Source organism: Stegostoma tigrinum, chromosome 15, assembly GCF_030684315.1.
Source record: "Stegostoma tigrinum isolate sSteTig4 chromosome 15, sSteTig4.hap1, whole genome shotgun sequence".
NCBI lineage: Eukaryota > Metazoa > Chordata > Chondrichthyes > Orectolobiformes > Stegostomatidae > Stegostoma > Stegostoma tigrinum.
The window spans coordinates 27,269,138-27,294,411 of NC_081368.1; the positions used below are offsets into that span (position 1 = coordinate 27,269,138).

At 40.4% G+C, this 25,274-nt stretch overlaps 1 protein-coding gene across 1 annotated transcript in view; it reads right to left on the reverse strand.

The window, feature by feature from the left end:
• kdrl (kinase insert domain receptor like) overlaps window positions 1–25,274 on the reverse strand; it is a 197,265-nt gene that overhangs the window by 100,607 nt on the left and 71,384 nt on the right. The window contains exons 4-8 of the mRNA XM_048544908.2: window positions 21,155–21,279; window positions 9,016–9,172; window positions 7,953–8,092; window positions 5,367–5,526; window positions 3,167–3,284 (exon numbers count right to left, since the gene is read on the reverse strand). Of these exons, the coding sequence (XP_048400865.1) occupies window positions 3,167–3,284; window positions 5,367–5,526; window positions 7,953–8,092; window positions 9,016–9,172; window positions 21,155–21,279 (700 nt within the window). The remainder of the gene's footprint in view (window positions 1–3,166; window positions 3,285–5,366; window positions 5,527–7,952; window positions 8,093–9,015; window positions 9,173–21,154; window positions 21,280–25,274) is intronic.

Sequence of the window (25,274 nt, forward strand, 5' to 3'; positions counted from 1 at the left end):
AAACGTTTCAAAGGTAACTGACCACACTGATTGATGCTGCCCCATCGCTGCAGCTTCTGAAGTTTAATCCTGAATCTCAACATGCAGCACATCAGCTGTCTGAGCCTTCCTAATGATAGGACAAGAAGAATTTCTTGGTGTGGGGTGTGCCAAAGGCAGAATTTAAAGATGTAGAAAACTGATTTAAACAGCTTGGACCTTAAATCCTTTGCCAGATTGGGCAGAAAAAGCTTTGACACATACTCCCCTTACTGTCAAAGAGAGCAGAAAAAAAGGTCAAGATTCCCATGTTGATTGACAGCCACTGATTATCAATGGAATCTGCTGGTGTGTGGATGTTCAGTGACGGACCCAGACATTGAGGTCAGCTGTACAACTTTCCATGGTTAAACAACTTGCTGACAATTACTGTCCATTTCCACGTGCAAAGAAATGATGGAGGGTTCTGAATATCAGTACAAAATGTGAGACAACATCTCAAGGAAAGGAATGGTAAAAAGGGAACAAAAAGAATCATCCAGTGCTTTCATTTTAACCATAATTGAAAAAGTCCATGAGGTATCGTGATAATTCCAGTAGCAGTGCTACTTGATTGTTGATCAAGTGTTTCTGATTACAACTGCATTTTAATTGAAAGAGTTTTAATAGTTGTTAGCTTTAACACACTAGATGAGAACAACATAGCAATGCTTCACTGCAGATGGGAGTGATAATAATGACAATACTGGCAAAATGAACTCGTTAAGGAACACTTGTTTTCCTCTGATTGGAGGAGACTGAGTGGGAACATGATTGAGATGTGTAAAGTAACGAGGGTCATAGATAAACAGGAAGGCACTTTTCCTCTTGGGGGAAGAGGAGGAATCGATGACTATATGTTTAAGGTAAGGTGCATGAGTTTTAGAGGGGATGTGAAGTAAGGCTGGCAGAGGCAGAAACCCACATAAAATTTAAGGAGTATTTAAGAGCTACACTTGCAATGCCAGGACACACAAGGTTAGGGCCCAAAAGCTGGAAAATGGGTTTGGAGTAGTTAGGTGGTTGTTTTGACTTGAACCGATTTGATTGGTCAATAGGCGTTTTTCTGTTTTGTAGAGCCTTGTGTGTCCGTTAGCTCAGTTGGCTGGTTTGTGATGCAGAGTGATCCCTATAGTCTGGGTTCAAAGCCTGTGCCAGCATTATGCTTAAGGTCCTGCCTTCTCAACCTTGTCCCTTATCTGAAATGTGGTGCCACTCAGGTTAAGCTTACCACCAGTTGTGTCTCCCTAATAAGAGAGTTGGACAATATCAATGTTGATTTTTTTTAAAGACCTCTTTGACTCTATATTATTTGTCAATCACAAAGCAGCTCAGATGAGATGCTTATTACAAGATGGCACTATCTTCTCTGCTCAGTAAAGTCATCTGAGGGATGTGATTGTTTACTAAGTGGTGAAAACTTCAGAGGAAAAGACATACATTTTAAAAAGCATTACTGATATTCAATAGATGGGCTATTATTTTGCCAGATATTTAGTAAGAGTGATCAGCATTTTAGCAGTAATTTTCACTGTACTTAAAAGTGCCACCTTATCTATAACTAGGATGATGGTAAGTCTGGAAGAATTTCCTTCACTTAGTTATCAGATTACTGCACTCCTTGTTTGAAAATTAATAGACTATTTATCCTTTGAGCAGACTGTCAGCTCTCTAATATGTCTTCCTTTTAAAAACAAATAAAATCTATTTTTGCAGAATATGGAGACATTAATGACCCCATTAACTTTCTGATGAATTCTTATTATCAACAAAGCCAGCATCAGAAGTCATGGTTCTTTTTAAATGGATCCCAAAGCAGATTGCAAAGTATGAAAAGAGATGCCAATCCTTTTTCTTGATAGTAGGTTTATTTACAAAATGAACCGTTTGATATGTCTGTCTTCTACTTACTAGTCAGAATGTTCCAGCTACCTGTCTTATAAGTGCTCTTCTTAATAAGTTAAACAATGCTGTTCATTTGTTTATCTTAACAATAAAATTAACATGGAATTGTTAATGATATCACCATGAACCTATCTCATATTTGGATTTGGCAAAAAATGGTAAGGCGACCAAAGGATATTGGTTAAGAAAATACATATATAGACAACTTGAGCAATTTAGCAATCAACTCCCTTAATATTGGTGTGGTTTCACTGATCTGGATGATAACTTAGTTTTACTTGGCTCAGTTGGTAGCATTCTCATCTGATTGAGAAACTGTACATTCAAATCTCAATCAAAAGACTGATGGCAAAAATCTAGGCTGATGCTGGAGTGTGGCACTGAAGGGATGCTGCATTGGGGATGGTGCAATCATTTGGATGAGATGTCAAGGCTTAGTTGGCCCTCAATGTAGAACGTACAGGATATAGTTGCACTACAATGAAGAAAAATAGGATGGGAGGGTAGTAATCCCTGATACCCTGGAAAATGCTTATCCTTGAATAAACATAATTAAGAAACAATATCTGGTCAGTATTACATTGTTGTTTGCGGGAGTTTGCTGTGCAGAAATTTCCTATATTATGACATTGACGACTGTTAGAATGCTTGCAGAGTTTTCAAAAGTTTAATTCGGAATAAAATAGTTTGGAACATTCTGAGGTCATGAAAGCTCCTCCTTACATGCAAGTATTTGTTTCTGTCACCTCTGGCAAACTCTTGGTGAAATTGTCTCAGCAATTATTTTTAACCGGAGGTTATCTCAATCATGCATTGGGAAAATATCAGGTATAGCTGCCAGGTCTCATTCTATTTGGCTGGCTTTGCAACTTTTCCAGTAAAGTTCATAACGGTTATTCAGGGTAAATTTGTGGAAGACTAAACTGAGGCTGCTGCTGTGATAATTGTGGGGTTCCTATAACATAAGAAATAAAATCTTCAGTAGGCTGTTTGGCTTTTGAACCTGCTCTGTAAATCAACAAGATCATGGCTGATCTTCTAACTTCACCTTCCTGCACGGTTGCTGGACTTTTTAATTATTTTTGTACCCAACAATCAATTGATCTGATCTGAAAATAATGAAAACTGAACTTTCATATTCAGAAAAGGCGAGGGAAAGTTAGTGAAGTAAAAAGAAGATTTTTAAAGCAATGAACTCATTAAAAAGGACAATTTGTGGAAGAATCAAATGGATGCACTTTACCAGGACACCTCTGGTGTTGGGAAAGCATTCACTTTTGCAGATAGCTTCACAAACTTTTCTCCAACCATTACATCCAAAAGTTTGTTTGTTTTTACCCTTGCTTTAATGAAAGGCTTATCTGCAATTGGAAGAGAAAAATAAAACTATTAGAAGACTAGAGAAATGGTATGAAATCATATTGACTAAATGCAGTTTAGATCAAAACCTGTTTTACTTGGATGCAAGTGAAGTTGAATTGATACTGTCATTTTATGGTTTCTGCTGATGTTACATGGGACACCTAGCCAAACTTCAGAAATTTGTGAGATTTACAATTTGCTCTATAGTAATTTGCAAACATCATCATTTTGTCTTTAGAGCAAAATGCATTATGAGGAGTAGAATTTAACAAAAAATTCAACCTAAGTATAACCATACAGGCAGTGAAGATGATGTATCTATATCAAACCAGCAGTAATCATTACGTTCAAATAAAAGCAAAATACACTGAATGCTAGAAATCACAGCAAGAACCAAGAAGTATTGGAAGAACTCCGGCAGGTCTGGCAGCACCTGTGGTAAGAGAAACAGAATTAATGAGTCAGATTTCCGTTGAGTCAGGGTGACGCTGGACTCCCGTAAAAATAGTGGTGGGTATCTGATTCTGGGATTCCTGGCTCCTTTTTGGTGTTCTCCAGTTTTTGGTAGTACCTTTTAGGAGTATAGCTTGACAGCAAGTTTGGGCCTTTGCCAACTCTATTGTGCAGATAGGCAAGGCTTACTTATCTGTTTCTTTCAATGGAATTGGGGCAGATTTTTAAGGATCATGGCTCATGGCACATCAAAGGGTCATGGAGTAGATTCTCATCGGACGACCTTTTGAAAGATAAGGACAAAAAGTTCTCTGCATGTTGCCCCATGCCAAAGTATGCTCCCTCAAGCCCTTCCCTTGGCTTCTCACACTCCCCATGCCAAGGTTCATACCCAAACAACTCATGGCTGTTGAAAAATCCCATGCCAAGCCATGGCACTGCCAAACTCATTCATCTACTGCACACTGCATTTTTAAAGAAGACATCTATCATGACATTTTCCTGAATCAAATAATTCAAAAGTAGGGAGTCATTCATAATCTTTAAAATCATTTTGTTTTAATATAAAAAAGTTCACTGCATCCTAATGTCAGTGTTCATCATCCAGGCCCTTGAAAGCTTCAATTTCTCAAACCACAACGCACTTGTAACGCTTGTGTAAGTAAATACTGAGAAATTGACAGGAATCAGACAGCCACAGCAATCATTCAAGCAGGAGTTCAGGTGTTTCAACAGGCTGTGGGATATCAGGATTGACAGCCAACAATACTTCATGAGGTGTAGAGTTGGATGAACACGGCAGGCCAAACTGTATCTCAGGAGCAGGAAAACTGATGTTTCGGGCCTAGACACTTCATCAGAAATGGGGGAGGGGAAGGGGGTTCTGAAATAAATAGGGAGAGAGGGGGAGGCGGATTTCAAAGCTTCCAGCCAATTTTTTCAATAGCCTTGTCCCTCCTTGTCTTTGTAAGCTTCTCCAAATTGACAGGTCATTGGAATCCCTGCACTCCTCCAATTCTATTCAATCCCCAATTTTAACAGTTGCAAAAGCTGCATCTCTGGAATTCTCCTGAGATGCTGCTTGGCCTGCTGTGTTCATCCAGCCTCACATTTTATTATCTTGGATTCTCCAGCATCTGCAGTTCCCATTATCTCTGGAATTCCTTTCCTCTTTGCCTCTCTACCTCTCTCCCTCTCTCTCCTCTTTTAAGACATGGCTTAAAACATACCACTTTTTCCAAGCTTTTAGTCTTCTGTTCTTCAAGCTCCTTGTGCTGTTAGGTGTCAGATTGCTGTCTGTGAAGTTGCCTGTGGACACTGTGCTATACAACTTCTTGCAGTTATTTGTAAGTGTTATGTTGACTGCCTCTCGTCATAAGTATCAAAATTGAAATGAATTCAGTTCAAATAATAGAAAAGGATAAAGTAAGAAGACAAGCTGCCTTGAGTCTTTGGAAGATAAAGTATTATAATATCAGATTCCATTCCCCAAGTCTGAATGAGATTGATAAATAGATTTAGTTTATTTGTTAGCTTATTGTGTACCCAGAAATTGGAACACAAGTACCTGACTTTCTGCACCTCAGTCATGTAAATGAAAATTGGTTGATAGCTCTACAAAAGCTTACCATAGACAATAACTTTAGTCCTGTTTTCGAACGTATTTTTATTCGATACTTTGCATATGTAGTCTCCTTCATCACTTTGCTGAATGTCTTTCAGAGTTAGAATACTGTAAAACACAGTTGTGATTTCACGTGCTTTGTAAATATTGGTTATCCGATTAGACTGTGAATAAATAAAAAAGAATTCTGTTTTGCAATTCTGCTACTCAAAATACAACAACTCCTCATCAGAATACCAACTTTAAAAATACTAATTTAAGTGGCTTCCTCCCAATGCCACTGATTAAACAGCGAAATATCAACAGACATTCAATGATTATTGGTTTTTGCTTTTGAACACTTAGACATTAAGGCAGTTAAACTTGATAACCCCTGAAAATGAGTATTGCATAGTACTGTGGTACATGATTACCTCACGTCCCTTGCTTTTAGCACAGGTAATGTGCTAGCTAAATGCTGCTTGCCAATTTAAAGCAACTCTTAAATGAGGAAGCATTTTGCCTAGAGCAGGAGCTGAAACTGCTTGGAAAAGAAAAACTGAACAGGAAGAAGAGTAATTAAGGTTCAACAGAGGAGTAAGTGTGCTCCAAGGTTCTCTGTCACTGCTATAGATGTCTTTGTAGAGAAGGTGGAAGGGAGGTGCATTGTCATCTATGCATGGGAGTTGGCAAGAGGCCAACCAGGCAAACCTTACAAAGGCAATTTGACCAGATCATTGTCAATATGAGAAGTCAAGCCCTGAGGACCTGGATGTAGTGCCATAAAAAAAAATCAATGACCTCACAAAAGTGGTCAATGTCACAAAGGTATCCTTAAATGTTGTATCATATAACAGCCACCAGCAGCCTCCATCTCTGCTCTATACGCTTTATCTGCATTCACTCACCTATCAACAAATCTCTATCAATGAGGACCTATACGTAATTTTCATACTTTCACTTATCACTCACACACTTAGCATTGCTACCAGCTTCAAATCCACATTCTGCAGCTTGCACCGATTATAGGACATTCAACATAACAGCTAGATTAGCCAAAAACAGTTTATCGCAGTCACTGACACGTCTCCCAAGCTGATCCATGTCCCCTTTTCTTGCAGGAGATAGTTGTGCATGAGTGCTGCCTGGATACTGTGCAATGACCTATTTGATTCTTTCTATATCATTACATTCCAGCTGGATGTTGAGGGAGTGGAATGCCTGTTTGTGGAGCATCTCAGAGTTGTCTTGTCGTTCTGCCAGTTAATGTGTGTAGACAATTGCACCCAGCATTGTGGGAAGGACTGCAATGCTTCCAAAGCCATGAGTTTGTTTTGCCTATCTCTTTCTGGAAAGAGAAAGTGAAACATAATCAGCTCTCTTGAAATGCAGAGCTGTAAGTGCCAGTGCTGAAGGGAGGATAAACTTGAATATATTGCAAATATTATCTGCTCTCGTCCAGTTGAGGAACAACATCTAGAAATCTATAACTATGGTCACCATCATACTGACTGGAAATGCCATCCTCACCTGCTCCGAGATGCAGGTGTGGCTGTCACAGTTGGACGATTTCAATGAGGAGATCCTCAGTGAAACGTAAGTGTCTTTCTCACCTATTATTACTGAGGTATGGACAGGAGAAGTGATCCTTGAATATCCTGGGAAAATATAACCTACTGCAGAGAAACCATATTCACCTCATTCTTCCTCTTCTAGCAGTTTGCCCTGGACTGTCTCACTTCTGACCCTTCTTCCTGCAATGCTATGGTCCAAAGGGAATAAACACAGGTACATCCATGTCAGGGAGCAAATGGCATATGCAGCACCATTGAAGTCAGGACCAAGTCACACATCTTTCTGTTGACCTAGCAACTTTAAACAACTCGAGAAACTGCTAGATATTACTAAAACAGCAGTGAGAACTGACAGAAGTCCCTCAGCTGGAAATCCAAAAGCAGCTTATAGTCGATTTAATAGCATTGTTGGGAGAGGCGTCCTATTGCTGAATAAATATTCAGCTGCGTGAGTGTCAGAGACATTGTCAGATGGAATGCTGGACTCCAAATTGGCTGCGTGCTTTCCTCAAATTAGTGTTACTCACTGACTGACATCGTGATCTGCCACTCTACGTTAACCTGTTGGATGCTCCCTAATTGACACCCTCAGGAAAATGACATTTGGTGCATCTTGTACCACAAGTATGAGTACAATCTTCCATTTCTCATTTATGGTCTGATAAATTTAGCAGCTCAAATTCAGTAACATGAGAAAGACTACTGATAACAAAATCGAAATAAATTTTGGGCAGGTATACAGTTTTTGGATTGCTTGGAACTGAAGCTTTTTAACTGCGAAATTAGTGTTGGCCTTGATAGTGAACGAAAGTTTAACCTATTCATACAACATTCCTTTGATATTTTGGTGCAGGTAGTAACATGTTTATTTTAAATGGATTATCTGTTCACTAAACTACCAGACATAGGAATGTCAAATGAGCATGTTGAAGTATTCATCTATAAATTGCATTGGCAGTAATTGTGAAACTTTTGTGTCAAAATATTAATAAAAGCTTTTAGAAAATCTGGTTAATGTACATCAAGGCAGAACTTACTGCTAGGCCGGGATACTCCCACTGAAATGCAGGTCTGGCATTCAAAGGCATTTTTGCTGTGCACTTGATAGACAGTGATTCTCCAGATAGCACCCTGATTTTTTCAGTAGTATTAAGGTGAACAGATTTCACTCCTTCAACTGAGAATAAAAGGTGAAATATAATCTACTGCAATACAGAATCCTAGTAAAACACAATAATCAGATAGTTGATCTTAGGTCAAAACACAAATGCCAAAGTAGTAATGCAGCCTTTTCCACCTTGGTTACAGTGACAGGTTGACACATCAAGTTCTTGTTATATTGCTGTAGTTAATTTAGTTGGGCAAACTGAAAATGATACGGTGGACATGAATTATATATAAACTGGAGATTCACTTGTACCTTATAAACGGGAACAGACTGAAAAACTGTTTCACGCAATGGGAGATAAATGTTTATAAAGTGTCTTTCCGTAAATAAATGCTTATAAAAGTGTGAACTCACTGGCTCTAGTCCAATCTTTAACCTATTTGCTTCTGGCCTACTTGTAGAACAATAGACATTCATTTTAGCGAACTTCTGTAGCCACCAAAGCAAAGGGGGTTCTCCAAGAGTCATAAATTACTTTTCTATGTTTTCCTAATATGTTAGGATGAGTCATATTCAGGATGTATTACGGCAAAGTTCATGGATTAAAAACGGTGTCCTTCAAACTCGTCAGGAGTGTGCCTGTATCCAAACGTAGAATTTCCTAATGTCAGTGTAGTATTGCTCTTATTCTGGCAATATATTATTGTGGAGAACTACAAGCCTTTTTTCTTTCTCATTATGTTGCAGTTATTGTGTGGCTACCTCATGGAAGTTAACTGATCAGCTGAAATACATGTTGAAACAGCACTGAGGTTGAGAAGATTGAAAGCTGTCACTTTCCATTCAAAGTGGGTCAGGAGCTGACACCTAAATGAAGAATGGCAGTTAAAATCAACGAAGCTCATGCTAATGACTCTGATGGAATAACTGGCAATTCATATTGATTTCCTACAAGGAGTTGAAATCAATTCAGAAAGAAAGAAAGTACGCACCTTCCTTGGATATCATAAAACAAGATTCAAAAGTTTGTTTATTGACCGTGGCTTTGCATCGCAACATGCCAGGAATATGTTCCAAGTTTTGAAGAATAAAACCACGCTTAGGATCCCATTTGTTATTTATTCCATCAATTTCAAAGATTGTGTGGTCCTGTATTGGGCAGAAATTATCATTGGTTACATCAATGTACATTACCTCTCAAAGGTTATATTAGGATATCCACCATAAAGTTGTAATCTCTTAATGTTTCAACATTTCTAACCAAATAAGAAGAGAGAGGAAATTATAAAATGTGTCAAATTTCATTTGTTGCTCAGTTTCATTACAGCATCCTGAAAGGTGAGACTGTTTCCCTCCCTTGAGGAAACTAGAACTTGGAAAGACAGATCATAATTAAAGAGCTGCCCATTTAAAATGGAGGTGACAACAATTTTTTTCTTCTCAGGAGTCACTAGTGTTAGGAATTGCCTTCCACAGTCTACAGCCAGACCGAAGTCATTGAACAAATTCAAGGTTGAGTTGGACATATTTTTGGTTCACTGTGGAGTCAAGGATTATGGGGTACAGGCAGGAAAATAAAGTTATGGCCACAATCAAACCAGCATGATCTTATCAATTGGCAGTGAGGTGTCAAGGGACCAAATGGTGTACTCTCCTTCCTTTTCTTACGTGGGACCTTAATTGCTCTTGACCCATTACCACAGTAATCAAGTAAAACTGCAGAAGATCTATTTCTTAACAAAAGTTCTAACATTCAGTCCAATGCTTCGCATTTTTCAAATTACATTTCAACTACAATACACAGTCCCCATTGCTCTGTCTTTTATTAGCTTTCTCGTAATTTATCATATCACTGAAATATTCTATACTGTTCAAATAAAGTCAAGCCTACAGCTAGAATTAGTTATATTAATTGGAAATCTATTATATGCATCTGCTATTATCGTTAAAATAGTTATCACCTCCATCCTCTTTTAATGCTTGTTAATTTCCTACATGACTGCCCAAGTGCTACATTTATAGCCCAACTGTACAGACTATTTTCATCAATGCTACCTTCACCTTTTATCATTCAGAAAATCTATATCACATTTCCCCATGGCTTACTAACATAATATAGTATTTTTTGTTTCTGCCACTGATTTCAGTTACTGGAAATAAAACTTGCTGGCTATTGGTTAACAACAAAATAGCACTTCATAAATCTGAGAAGATAAATCTAAATACATCAAACCCTTCTTTATCAATCAGAGTTTATTTATCATCAAGTACAAAGGTACACAAATGAAAAAAATTAGTTTGCCTGCTTTGATTTGGCAGCCATCACATGTCAAACTAGTAGATTAGAGGCAATATGTATTTGAATATCAATCTGTAATGAAGGTGGGTTATTAGTGGACTTCCTTTTTATCATAAAGTTAATTTCATGTCACATTAAAAAATGCTGATCTTTTTGTGATTTAGTTTCGCCAAGAGAGGTAGAGTTTGTGCCCTATTATAAGTCGGAAATATATTTTACAAAAAAAACCAATTTTTGTAAAAGATGCATCATTGCTAAAAAGATAGCTGACAGAATAATGGCACCACCTGACATTGGTCCTTTTTTTGAAGGGTTTTCATTGTTCTTTCAACGGCTGTGTATGGTAAGCCATGGGGAACAATAAGTTAACAATCCAGGTGCACACCAATTAGAATGCCTGCTTAAATCAAAGAAGCCTGTAACACTGCAAGTCACTTTGAAACAGAATTCATGTTAGCTCTAAAGATAATGAGAAAGCAATTTTCATTTCCGATAAGATAATTACACATCTTTACAAATTAAGTTGCAAAACTTTGTGGTGGAGACATTTGCCCATCTAAAAAGGTAGTAGAACATCCTGGAAATCTTTACTCCTGGTTCATGTTTAAAACGTGCCGACCAAACCATGCAATAAGAGGGCACAGATAGTAGCCTGTGGTGTGTACCAGATGGCCTTTTGTCCACTCTGAACCCAGGATTTCAAGATAAAAAGTAGGGATAAGGGTTTAGGAATGACCTATGAGAGGCAAGAGTGAGAGCTCAGGGCAAAAGAGTTCCTGAAACACTTCAGATCATATAATGAAATTTCTTCCCAAGACTTCTGCACTTAATCTGGTGCAGTGTGCAAGGAGTACTGCACTGTAGAATGGATGAGATGCTGTTTGAAGTCCTGTTAAGTGGATGTAGAAGGTCTTGTTTTCAAGAAAAGCAAGAGAGATCTACCAATTTTCTAGACATTATTTATCCCTCAACTAATGTTACTGAAACTTGAGACATATTATTTGGTCATATGCCAATTCAATGCTTTTAGAAATATGCTGTCTACAAGTTGTCTGATATATTTACCTTTCTGTACTATGAAAAACATAATACTGCCTGTAAAGCACTGTGCACCATCAAAGGTCAGGTAAGTTGTCGAAAATGTATTCTTCCTTTTCATTCCTAGAACGGCCTCTCTGGCCTTCCCACCAGCTGCTAATCTGCATGGCAGGAAAGCTATGGTGTCAACACTGTTTAGGGACCAGTTAAAGTGACAGTGTGAGGCCTTGGGCATGAAATAACCCTGCCATGTATAAATTTGACAAAGTCCACTTACTTTAGCAGGATACCTCATTTGGCAGCAGAGTTATGATGTTTAGAATGGCAATTGTACAGTTTTCAACGGGTAATTCAATTGGTTACAGCCAGGCAAGTTGGGCTCAAATCCACCAGTTTGGTCCATCACCCTCCATCTCCCAGGTCCCACCAACAATCTGCCAGAATAGGTACTATTTGTCAATAGGGGGCAGTCTGTGTCAAACTGTAAAGCACCTGTTTTGAGGATAAGCATTTAATAGTATGGCAACAGATTGAAGTTTTCCAGAGGATTTACTCCATCACACATAATTAAAAAAGGCATCTTTATAAGATTCCCTTCACAAAATGTAAATGGGAAATCTTGGCCATTTTGTGATAGTTTGTCATGCGATGAGGGATGGATTTAAATGAAATAAGATGTAAGAAAATGATATCAGCTGCATAGTCATTTATTTCAATGAGTCTGACAAAATGTAACTGTCTATTCTGCCACTGGTGACTGCATGCTCCACAAGGATAACTCTTTGCAGCTCATTGGCTTCAGGCCAGTACATTTGTCTGGCTCACAGGCTGACACAGCCAACAGGAAATTAGAATCAAAGGGGAGATTTAATGTGCTTTTTCTGGCCCCAGGAAAATAATTCTTTACTTACAGTTTCTGCTCATCTTCCACTTCATCACCCAGTCATCCCTCTAAAGTGCAATTGATGCTTACGCATGTCAGAGGACATCAATTTGCATGCATAACGAAGCTTCTGTTGCAAGGTACAGGCTCTGCCAAATATGGTAGGAGTGAGTGGTGTGCAACTATTTGAACCCTGCCACAGGCAGTTACTGATAGGTGTTCTGTGTTCAGATCGACCCTCGTAACTCTTGGGTAATAACTGGTGATTAGCTGGCCTGTATTCTTAAGCAGTCTTGCCTTCTATCTGTACGTGATTCACATCAACCCACCCACCAAAATAAGTCCATTCACTGAGCTTTTAAAAAGTTGTTGTAGTGATTGGAACGAGGTTAGCCAGGTGGACCTCACAGAATAAGAGTTCCCTGATAGGGCCTGCCAATCTGGTCCAATCAGGGAGCCCTGGCTGACAGATAAGAGCAGGAGTGTCAGACATCCTAAGATAATAAAATGTGAGGCTGGATGAACACAGCAGGCCAAGCAGCATCTCAGGAGCACAAAAGCTGACGTTTCGGGCCTAGACCCTTCATCAGAGAGGGCGATGGGGAGAGGGAACTGGAATAAATAGGGAGAGAGGGGGAGGCGGACCAAAGATGGAGAATAAAGAAGATAGGTGGAGAGAGTATAGATGGGGAGGTAGGGAGGGGATAGGTCAGTCCAGGGAAGATGGACAGGTCAAGAAGGTGGGATGAGGTTAGTAGGTAGATGGGGGTGCGGCTTGGGGTGGGAGGAAGGGATGGGTGAGAGGAAGAACCGGTTAGGGAGGCAGAGACAGGTTGGACTGGTTTTGGGATGCAGTGGGTGGGGGGGAAGAGCTGGGCTGGTTGTGTGGTGCAGTGGGGTGAGGGGACGAACTGGGCTGGTTTAGGGATGCAGTAGGGGAAGGGGAGATTTTGAAACTGGTGAAGTCCACATTGATACGATTAGGCTGCAGGGTTCCCAGGCGGAATATGAGTTGCTGTTCGTGCAACCTTCGGGTGGCATCATTGTGGCAGTGCAGGAGGCCCATGATGGACATGTCATCTAGAGAATGGGAGGGGGAGTGGAAATGGTTTGCGACTGGGAGGTGCAGTTGTTTGTTGCGAGCTGAGCGGAGGTGTTCTGCAAAGCGGTCTCCAAGCCTCCGCTTGGTTTCCCCAATGTAGAGGAAGCCGCACTGGGTACAATGGATGCAGTATACCACATTGGCAGATGTGCAGGTGAACCTCTGCTTAATGTGGAATGTCATCTTGGGACCTGGGATAGGGGTGAGGGAGGAGGTGTGGGGGCAAGTGTAGCATTTCCTGCGGTTGCAGGGGAAGGTGCCGGGTGTGGTGGGGTTGGAGGGCAGTGTGGAGCGAACAAGGGAGTCACGGAGAGAGTGGTCTCTCCGGAAAGCAGACAGGGGTGGGGATGGAAAAATGTCTTGGGTGGTGGGGTCGGATTGTAAATGGCGAAAGTGTCGGAGGATGATGCGTTGTATCCGGAGGTTGGTAGGGTGGTGTGTGAGAACGAGGGGGATCCTCTTAGGGCGGTTGTGGTGGGGGCGGGGTGTGAGGGATGTGTTGCGGGAAATACGGGAGACGCGGCCAAGGGCGTTCTCGATCACTGTGGGGGGAAAGTTGCGGTCCTTAAAGATCTTGGACATCTGGGATGTGCGGGAGTGGAATGTCTTATCGTGGGAGCAGATGCGGCGGAGGCGGAGGAATTGGGAATAGGGGATGGAATTTTTGCAGGAGGGTGGGTGGGAGGAGGTGTATTCTAGGTAGCTTTGGGAGTCAGTGGGCTTGAAATGGACATCAGTTACAAACTGGTTGCCTGAGATGGAGACTGAGAGGTCCAGGAAGGTGAGGGATGTGCTGGAGATGGCCCAGGTGAACTGAAGGTTGGGGTGGAAGTTGTTGGTGAAGTGGATGAACTGTTCGAGCTCCTCTGGGGAGCATGAGGTGGCGCCGATACAGTCATCAATGTACCGGAGGAAGAGGTGGGGTTTGGGGCCTTTGTAGGTGTGGAAGAGGGACTGCTCCACGTAACCTACAAAGAGGCAGGCATAGCTGGGGCCCATGCGGGTGCCCACGGCCACCCCCTTAGTCTGTAGGAAGTGGGAGTAGTCAAAAGAGACATCCTGTCAACCTGTTCACTCTGAGAGATGGCTCTGAAGGAGCTGGGTCAGTGTCAAGGACTCTCCATGTGCAAATAAAAGGTGACTTTGTGGAATTATTTCAGTTTTCATTCATAGAAGTGTTGTGGGAACAGGTTTAACTTGCTTCTAGCACATACAACACACAAGTTTATTAAAAATCAGTCGCACCTTTGAATAAGAGATAACAAAGTGTGGAGCTAGATGAACACAGCAGGCCAAGCAGCATCTCAGGAGCACAAAAGCTGACGTTTCAGGCCTAGACCCTTCATCAGAGAGGGGGATGGGGAGAGGGTTCTGAAATAAATAGGGAGAGAGGGGGAGGTGGACCGAAGATGGATAGAGGAGAAGATGGGTGGAGAGGAGAGTATAGTTGGGGAGGTGGGGAGGGGATAGGTCAGTCCGGGGAGGGTGGACAGGTCAAGGAGGCGGGATGAGGCTGGTAGGTGGGAAATAGAGGTGTGGCTTGAGGTTGGAGGAGGGGATAGGTGAGAGGAAGAACAGGTTAGGGAGGCGGGGATGAGCTGGGCTGGTTTTGTGATGCAGTGGGGGAGGGGGAGATTTTGAAGCTTGTGAAGTCCGCATTGATACCCATTGGGCTGCAGGGTTCCCAAGCGAAATATGAGTTGCTGTTCCTGCAACCTTCGGGTGGCATCATTGTGGCACTTCAGGAGGCCCATGATGGACATGTCGTCTAAGGCATGGGAGGAGGAGCAAATAAAGCTGGTTTTGAAGAGCTGAAGCCACATAGTTTTCATATGACAGCTTTTCTAGAAGCTGAGCCATTGTCTGTCAAATTTATTAAGATTAGCTCATCACTAACTTTCAACAAAATGGACACCATTTCAATTCACAGATTTTAGGATTGGATTCCAATTAGATAAAGGAGTTCTGAGGTAGATTTAGATTTGGATTGCAGGATTGGGCATTTTTCTTTATTTTTGCCTCAGGTCACTCCAGGCTTGGGGCTAATGAGCAGAAACAGACTTCTGCACCTCAACCAAATCATGGCTCTTCATAGGTGAATCAAAATGTTGAGTATTACGTGTGTGTGTGTGTGTGTGTGTGTGTGTGTGTGTGTGTGTGTGTGTGTGTGTGTGTGTGTGTGTGTGTGTGTGTGTGTGTGTGTTTTTATATTCATTCGTGAGGTGTTGGGTTCCCAGGTAGGCCAGCATTTTTTCTCTACCGCTAATTGCCCAAATTTCCTAGAGCACAGTTGAGAGCCAACCACATTTCTGTGGACCTGGAGTCACACGCAAAGGCCAGACCAAACAAGGATCGTAGCTTCCTTCCCTAAAGGATATTAGTAAACCAGATGGGTTTGTAGGGCCAATTGTTATGCAAGCTGGCATCAGCCAACCTACAAAGATAGACAATTGTATCTGGCACTGCTTATTGATGTGATTTACAATGCTGAACGGGAACCAGGCAAACACTACTGGTATTACTTGTGAATATTTGGGAAATATTCACAAAAGGAAAAGGTCAGCAGAATGTAAACACGTTTTCCTGCTTTCCTGGAATAGAAGTTCGTAAAACTTTAAGGCTTTATGGAGGATGTTTGTAAATGGGACTACAAAACTCTCCCGTCGCTTCCTCTTGCAAAGCAGGAAGCAGACAGCTTGTCTCTGTAGCATTCAGACAGTGGGACCTGGGAACCAGCTCAAATGTATCAGTTACTCAGGTACAAGCTGTCACAGAAGAGGTAGAAAGTAATGACAGTGGTTTAAGAACAAATATCAAGATATGTCTTAATTATGTTTAGAAATAATTTCCGTCGTTTTCGGTATAGGTCAGAAGACTGAGCCATTCCACCTCATGGACACTATTGTCATCAATGCTGTTTTTTGACTGGAATGGTAGTAAGTTTCTGCTGTAACTATCTCCCAATATCCTTAAATATTTGAAGCCTTATTCAGATGTAATGAACATTTGCGTAAGATTACAAGTTTGAAATTTGAAGATATGTTGAATAAATTGTATTTAAACAAGTAACAATGCCAGAAGGAAAAAGAAATTAGGAAATGTTAAAAATGCTCAGGATTATTATCTAGGTATGATGGGATTGCTGAAACCATTAAAAGAGAAGGCACCAATCCTGCATGGATTGTAATAGGGTAATTAATGTAGTGTAGTTGCTAATTAAATCAGTTGCAGAATGGTGGGGTATTGTTAGGGAATGATTTGAAAGAGGGATGGTGTGGAAACATTGCAATAAGTTGAATGATCCATAAAGATTGCCCTGGGAAATATAATGAGTTGAAGCTGGTACATGTAGCATAATGAGTCCTGGCTGGGGGAATTACGAATTACCTACAGTAATATGGTATAGTGTGTCTTGTTGTGCTGGGAGTGGGGAAGCAATCAGTCGAGATGGATTCAGGTCTGCAAAATCTTGTGAGATGTGTAGGAATGGTAATGCAGTACATTATAAATTTTAATGTATATTGTTGACCCAATGGGGAAACTTCTGAAGTGGCTGCATTACAGAAAACTGTTTCTCAAGAAAAAGAGGGATCAGTCCTTGTGACATCATTTTTCACAGTGACAGACTAAGGGCTTTCATTGACAAATGGAATGTTTTATTTAATGCAGATGGAGGTGAAAGTATGAGTCTGGACTGAAAGTAGGATCTGATCTATAGGGTTTTTTAGTTCATTGGTGGCACCTGGATGTCGCCGGCCAGGCCATTACTTATTGCCCATCCCTAATTGCCAGATAGCAGCTGAGAGTCAACCACATTGCTGTGTGTTTGGAATCACATGTGGGCCAGGTAAGCTTGGCAAATTTTCCTTCCCTATAGGATATTAAGTGAAGCAGATGGGTTTTTCTTGACCATCAATAACATTTTCTTGGTCATTATTAGATTCTCAGTTCCAGTTGAATTCAAATTCCACTATCCGCGATGGCAGGACTCAAACCCAAGCATCCAGGACATTACCTGCATCTCTGGATTAATAGCCTAGTGATAATTCCACCAGGCCTTTGCTTCCCCTAACAGCTCACTGAAAGTGTTGCACTGGGTGTAGAAGTAATAAAGATTGCAAACAAATAAAGACTTGATTTATACAGCACCTTTCAGTTTCTGAGGACAACAGTAGGCGTGAAAGCAAACAGATTATACACAGAAATGTAAGTGCTTTCATTTGCAGGTGACTAGAACAGCTGATGAACACACAAGAAACTAATAGCAGTTAATTAGTTTTGATGGTCTTGGTTAAGGTCAGGGTGTTAAGTAGGAAATGTTGCCATAAAATTTTATTTGTCAGCACGTGTGTATGAGATTTAAAAGTAATATTTCAAACAAAAGATGTCTCATCAAATACCAGACTAAGGTTACTTGAAGTGTTATGCCGATCACTATATTCTTTTGAAATGATGTGATAACTCAGGAGATAACGCTGAGAGACATCTGCATTGATATTTTGAATTAGTGTTGAAAAGAGCCTACAGAAATGAAAAAATACCAATCTAGAGAGAAACAAGTTAAAATGAAATTTATCAGTATGTTTAAAATTGTAGAGGGTTATAGGTAGCTTGAAAGCTGTGCTATCTGTACTCAGAAACCTCATAGGAAGTTTGAATTCAGGTTCAGAAAAGGGGAAGTGAACAATGCTTAAAATTCATTGTTACAGTCAGAGGTTGGTGAATACATGGAACAGCTTGTGTCTCTCAGGAGACATTGGGTGTGAAGAAAGTTGGCAAAGTTAAGAAGGAACTTGAGAGAAATTTGGCAGTCAGGGATTGAGCAATAAAGGATTGAACAATATGACAGATATTGCGCTGCACCTCATTTTTCAAATGTTCACATAGCTGTGGGACTACAACGATCTTTTCCATCTTTGTACATTTCAATGCTTTCAATTAATCAGAATTCACAACTAATTTATTTGCATAATCAATGCATAAAATCAGATCTAATGTAAAGTTTGCATTGTATTGTAATTTCTTTTCTTTGTTTGCATTTTGTCTTCTCCAGGCATAATGACAATGGCATATCATAGTATTTTATCATGAGTATATTCAGTCCACCACAACATTGTGCATAAGCTTAGATGGTGAGTGTTACAAAGCTTCTTAGCTATACAAGGCATTACAATGAAGCCTAGTCATGTTCACACCCACATTATCCAGTTGGGGTGATTGAGTAGTAGTTGTTCCCTCCTCTAGCCAAGGGAATTGATGCTAATTGTAACCAAAATTTTCAATTATTAGATCATTTCTAAGTGTTATTAGCTGTGTGCCTGTGATAAAACTATGAATTTGTCTAATATTGTCAGACCATATCTGAGATATGGACCAAAGAGGATGCGCATACGGTGTCGATGTATTTCTTCTTCTGACTATTCAGCTTTCTTGCTTTGTCCTTGTATCTGCTGCTTCCCTTTTTCTTATTGTTTTACCTAATTTCCTCACAACTCACTGGGCTTTTGGATTTGTCGGTACTTTCTCTTGCCACAGAATTAGATTATGAAGAAACAGCCATGGAAGCAGGACTATTCCCACCATTCGCTTGGCTGAACTGGTCCTCACTCTCAACAGCTTCTTTGATTCCTCCCACGTCCTACAAACCAAAGGGGTGGCCATGGGCACCCACAAGGGCCAGAACTGTGCCAGCCTCTTTGTAGGATTTGTGGCACTGTCCCTCTTCTGCAACTATACAGGTATCATCCTGCTTTTTGATGACTGCATCAGTACTGCTTGAGCTCTTCACGGGAGCATGAGGCTGTTCGTCAACTTCGCCAGCACCCTCAAATTCAGTTGGACTATTTCTGACACCTCCTTCCCCTTCCTGGACCTCTTCGAACCATCTCCGGAAACTGACTCACTACCGACATCAATTTCAAATCCACTGACTCCCAAAACTGCCTTGATTACACCTCCCTTCACCCACCCTCTTGCCAAAATGCTTTTCCATATTCCCAATTCCTCCGTCTCTGCTGCATCTGCTCCCACAATGGAGCGTTTAACTCCAGACCATTCCAGATATCCTCCTACTTTAGGGACCATAACTTCCCCTTGTGTGTAATTAAGAATACCCTCAACTACATTTCCTCCATTTCCTGCACTTCTGCCCTCAGGCTTGCTCCCCACAACAGCAATAAGGATAGAATCCCCTTCTCCTTCACGTACCACTCCACCAACTTCTGGATCTAATACACCATCCTCTGAAATTTCCGCCACCGACAATCAGACCTCACCACCAAAAAAGTATTCCCCTCCCCACCCCAGTTCACTTTCCACAGGGATCATTCATTCCATGACTCCCCCATTAGCTCGATACTCCCCACCAATTCTTCCTCCACAGCCAGTGCCTTCCCCTGCAACCGCTAGAGATTCAAAACCTGCCCCTACGCCTACCCCCCCATCACCTTCATCCAAGGCCCCAAATAATCCTTCCAGATCCAGCATAGATTCGCCTGCACTCCATCCAATTTTACTTATTACACAAGTTGCTTCTGATGTGGTCTCCTTTATATCAAGGAGACCAAGCGCAGGGTCAGGGAGCAGTTCACAGAGCATCTGCACTCTGCATTCAACAACCAACCCAGTCTTCCAATTGCCATCCATTTTAATTCCCCCTCCCACTCCCCTGATGACATATCCACCCTTGGCCTCCTCCACTGTCAGAGTAAGGCCAAACATAAACTGGAGGAACAACACCTGATATTTCATCTTGGAAGGTTACAGCCTTTAACATTGAATTCACCAGCTTAAATATTCCTCCACCCCCAGTCTTATCCCATGACCAGCCCTCCCACTGCTGACCTGGTCTAACCTGTCCATCTTCCCACTCACTTATCCAAATCCACCCTTGCAATGGACCAATCATAATAACCCTCTACCTGCATCCACCTATTACCATCCCTCCTACCCTTTCCCTTACCTCTACCCCTCTCCCTCTATTGATTTCTGGGCTCCCTCCTCCTCCCCAGCCCTGATGAAGAGTTTCAACTTGAAATGTTGACTTATCTGCTCCAGCTGTCTGACCTGCTATACTTTTCCAGCTTCACATGTATAGATTCCACAATCCCACCATTCATTGTACTAGTGAATGTTCTCCATTAATACCTCAGGACCCAATATTCAATAGAAGTATTTGCTATTACAATGAATGGTGGTGCCTGCCCAGCATCTTGCTTTCTCCCACTCTTTGGACAGTTAAATCAAGAAAAATCTTAGGCATCATTAATGTGTGCATGCATGACAACTTAATGCCAGACTCTTGCCAGTCTCAGAAGAGGTGGCATGTCTGTTTTATAGTCCCACTGTCATTGCCAAGTCTGAGATCCATTAAATTATTATAGACCAAGAGTTGAACCATGAAACTTTTGTGTTTCTCGGGGACTTTTAGGAACATGTTATCAGAATGTTACAATTTCAAAGAGTTTGTTACATTCCAGTGGATAACAACTTGAGGGCAATCACGAAACAAAATTCTCAAAACGCTTGGTGAAAAATAAACAACATTTATAGCAAAAAACAGTTAATGTTAGAAATCTGCAATAAAATCAGAAAATATCCAAATTACACAGTCTGGATTTGCAAAGAGGAATGGCAGATAATGATATAGTCCACACCCAAACTGTTTTTATTCTTTAATCTTTTTAAAAATGCTGTTGACTTATTTTTCAACCTTTTCTGCTTGTACATAACATTTCTTGGAAGGACATTTTCACATTATATAACTTGTTTGTATGCGGATCTGTACAAATTTTTTTCTTTGTGTCTTACCGTCAGCAGGGTGACGTGTAGGTTTGGTTCTGTAACACGGCATGGAATCACAATCCTGCTGCTTCCATTGAACTTTATCACTTCAGGCCGTTCTGTATGAGGTTCTACAAATGGACTCTGATGATCTTTTTTTGAGAAAAAGCACATGGACAAAACACACTGTAAGGTTTTGTGAGGTATTAATTTATAACATTTTAAAATAACAGATGTTTCTTAAAACAGTTCAATGCAATATTGGTTAAGATTGCCATTAGTTTTTGAAAGAAACTTTCAACCTTTTAAATGCCAAATCTCCTTTGAAGCTTTTAAAATTCCACTTTGATCTCTGTAATCACGTATGTGAATTATCATAGAAACATAGGAGTAGTAGGAGGCCATTCAGCCCTTTGAGCCTGCTCCAACATTCTTCACGATCATGGCTGATCATTCAACTCAATAGCCTAATCCTGCTTTCTCCCCATAACCTTTGATCCCATTTGCCCATTCAAGTGTTGTATCTAGTTGTCTCATTAATATATTCAATGTTTTGACATCAACTACCTCCTGTGGTAATGAATTCCACAGGCTCACCACTCTTTTGGTGAAGAATGTCTTCTCACCTCCGTCCTAAGCTGTCAAACCCCAAATCCAATATGTGACCTCTAGTTCTGGACATACCCACCATTGAGAACATCCTCCCTGCATCTACCCTGTCCACTCCTGTTAGAATTTGATAAGTCTTTGTGAGATCCCCCTTTGCTTGCCTCATCTCTAGCGATAACAATCCCAACTTGATCAATCTTTCCTCATATGTCAGATTCGCGATCCCCGAAATCAACCCGGTAAACCTTCGCTGCACTCCCTTGAAAAGCTCTGCTGCATAAGCTCACAGAGCAGGAACAAACAGTACCTAGACTTGACCTCATCTACTTTTCAAGGTTGTTCACACCACTACTGATGAGAGCTTTACAAACAAAATATTCTAATTGGCCAAGGACCAGGATAACACCACATGAGCAGTAACTGGGATGGGGGTGTGTGTGCGGAGTCCAGGCAGCAGCATGTTAAAGTGACAGTGTGCCAATAGTTGTAACTACAAGTCATCAGTTCATCAGTTAAGCAAATGTTTCTGAGATTTTAAAGTAGCTTCTGTCTTTTACCAATCCCAAGTAAGGCTGGTTAATTTAATCAGAACAAGAATGGGAAATTTAGATATTTGAATCTATTCCTTCATTATTAATGGTAATTTAAACTGCCCATTGCATTTCTTTTTCTTCTTTCCATGGTGAATGTATTCATAAAGTTATAGCTTTGAATTCAAAAGTGAAATTGTGGTTGAGAGACCATGCATAGAGTTTGGTAGGAAGTGCACAAACAAGGAAAATGAATGCAAAATGTTACCGGCATTAAATATAATAGATCACATGGATTCACAGCAAACAAAGCCATTCAGTATTTTAACAATGTTGAATGTTCTGATTCTCAAAATTACTTTAAACCACGTAATCCTGTGTTCCCAAAAGTGAATTGTGCTATCAGAGAATGTGAATCAAAGGAGAGATCTATAGTATTATAGCCCTATATCCCACTTGCATTTACCTTGAATGTCGTCAGAGTCTGGAATTAACATCAACCATTTGCATTGAAAATCAATATTTGTACAAGTCTGAAATTGCTAGAATGACAGTTTCTTTTTATTCATTCACAGAATGAGGGCATCACTGGTTAGGCCAGCATTTATTGCCCACTCCTAATTGCCCAAAAGGCAGTAAGATTCAACTCCATTGCTGTGGGTCTGGAGTCACATGTAGGCCAGACCAGATAAGGATGCGCTTTCCTCCCCTAAAAAGATATTGGTGAACCAGATGGGTTTTTCTGACAATTGGCGATGGATTTATGGTCATCATTGGGTAACTAGAGAAAGGGTTGGCCCACTCAAGGACAAAGGAGGGAAGTTATGTCAGCGCAACATTGAGGACCGAAGGGCCTGTTCTGCGCTGTATTGTTTTATGTTCTATTTAGATTCATAATTTCAGATTTTTAAATTACAATCAAATCCCAGGTCCCCAGAACATTGCATTGGTCTTTGGATTAACAGTTTAACAATAATACTACTAGGCCATTGGCTTCCCAATGGATCATATTCTGAAGCAGAAAGCTGCAAAGGCAGTTATATGAAAAATCATATCCAAGATTTTTCTTCTTAGTAAATAAAATCAAATAATGAAGGAATTTTTCTGAAATCCAAATCAACAAACACTGAGAAATAAATTCCATTGTATGTGAGCTGAGAGGAAGATTTGCTTTTATCTCAGGAATGGAAAATACTTTCATATGATGTTTTTGAGTTGTTGGTGCTTGAAGTGAAATCAATAAGGGCTCCCCTTATTTATATTTAAATGATCCTTTATGGAGAAGAATCACTTAGAATATATAGTAAGAAATCTGTGAATGTGAAAGACCCAAGCACAGATGCAAATAGACTGCTTATCAGCAGATACCAATTAAGCACCCAATCAAAATATGAGGATAATGGACGTAGCTTGCACTGTTTTCTCAGGCTGTAATAGCTCTTGGTGAATCGGATTTGGATAGCATGATCTCGGCTCAATGCTGCGTAGAAGCATGCAAATATAGATTACAAATTTCATTTTGAATAGCTTGGAACAGTTGTTGCACTGAAATCCTAATGGTACTTGATGCAACCAATTCTACAGCACATGATTGCACCAAGTTGAGTGACGGACATGGTAAAAATCTCAGGATAGCTCCATGAGTGGGGACTTGGACTCGGTGATTGGTTCTGCATTTCTTGAAATGCAGCAGTGTCAGCAGCTGTGTCATCCTACAGTACAGTTTATACTTGGTGGGAAGGGAGTTGTATGTACTGATTCTATTGAGCAATGCATCAGTCATTTGCTTGACATATCTGTAGCGATGTTGAAAGGAAGCAGACAATTGAGGTTTGGCTGCCCCTGGAAATGTCATTCATGCTGTGGAATTTGGCTCTGGTCTCCTGACACGAGATGGCACCGCTCCGTAACAATCGATGTACTATACAGGCGTGGGTAGGCCACTCAATCATTAGCAGAGCTGCAGTTTGGTAAGATAAAGGTGAGTAAACCAAAGGTTGTCTCACTAGAATATCTTCATGATCCTCTTTGTTTTCAAGCATGGAAATTCATGGATTACACCGCGAAGTCAAACATGGCATTAGCAAAAAAAAGTTTCTTCACCAACACAAAAATGCAATTGGCCATTAATGATTTTACTCAATCTAAACATCCGTATGCGAGGTATTTGCCAGAACTGTGATTGAAAAACTTTTCTATGGAAAAGTTAGTGAGGTTAGTAAATGTGTTGTATTCCAAATTGACTGGTGACACTGGTAGAAAGAATACTTTCTTCCCCTTTAAAAGCCACGGTTGATTGTTAATAGTTACTTCAAGTGAAGCCATTTACATGTAAGTTAATTCCAGAGAAAACTGAAGTAGATTATAGCTGAATATACCCTGATTTTCGATGATTTCAATTTACTTCACAGAAAAGCCATTGGCACTTTTAACGATTTTGCGAATTAGCGCTTGTTTGGAAAATTTAAATTTTTTAACAGAATATTAGATAATAGAAAGAGCTGTTCTCTTATGCATAATCAAAAACAGTCATGAAGAAAGTTGCATACTGTTATGATTTTGCAAGGGCCTGCTAACATTCAAAAAAGAAATCCAAGCATTTAGCAATTGACATATGGAATCGTGCCTCAAGGTTTCAACTTTTTGAAACAAAAACAAACTTTATTGTATATAAAGAGAAATTGTACAGAGCAAGCTTAACTTAATACTGCAGCTTATAAAGGCATATACTAGAAATCTATTTCTGCTTTTTAACTACTCTCCCACCCAAAGTACCACAAGAATATCACATGAAATCTTGAAAGTTCATTCAGCTTTCCTGGGACAAACCCAAAGTGCGCCTGGAATTCACATCAATTCTCCTCAGTGTTTCAGCAATCCTCTAAGGTAAGATTTTATTAAGAATTCTTTGACTATAGGGCATGCAAGACCTGAAAAGAAATGGTGGCAACTCTGAATGCCTCCATTCCTTGTTCAGGTTGCCAGTAAATATCAAACTTCTTTCCCAC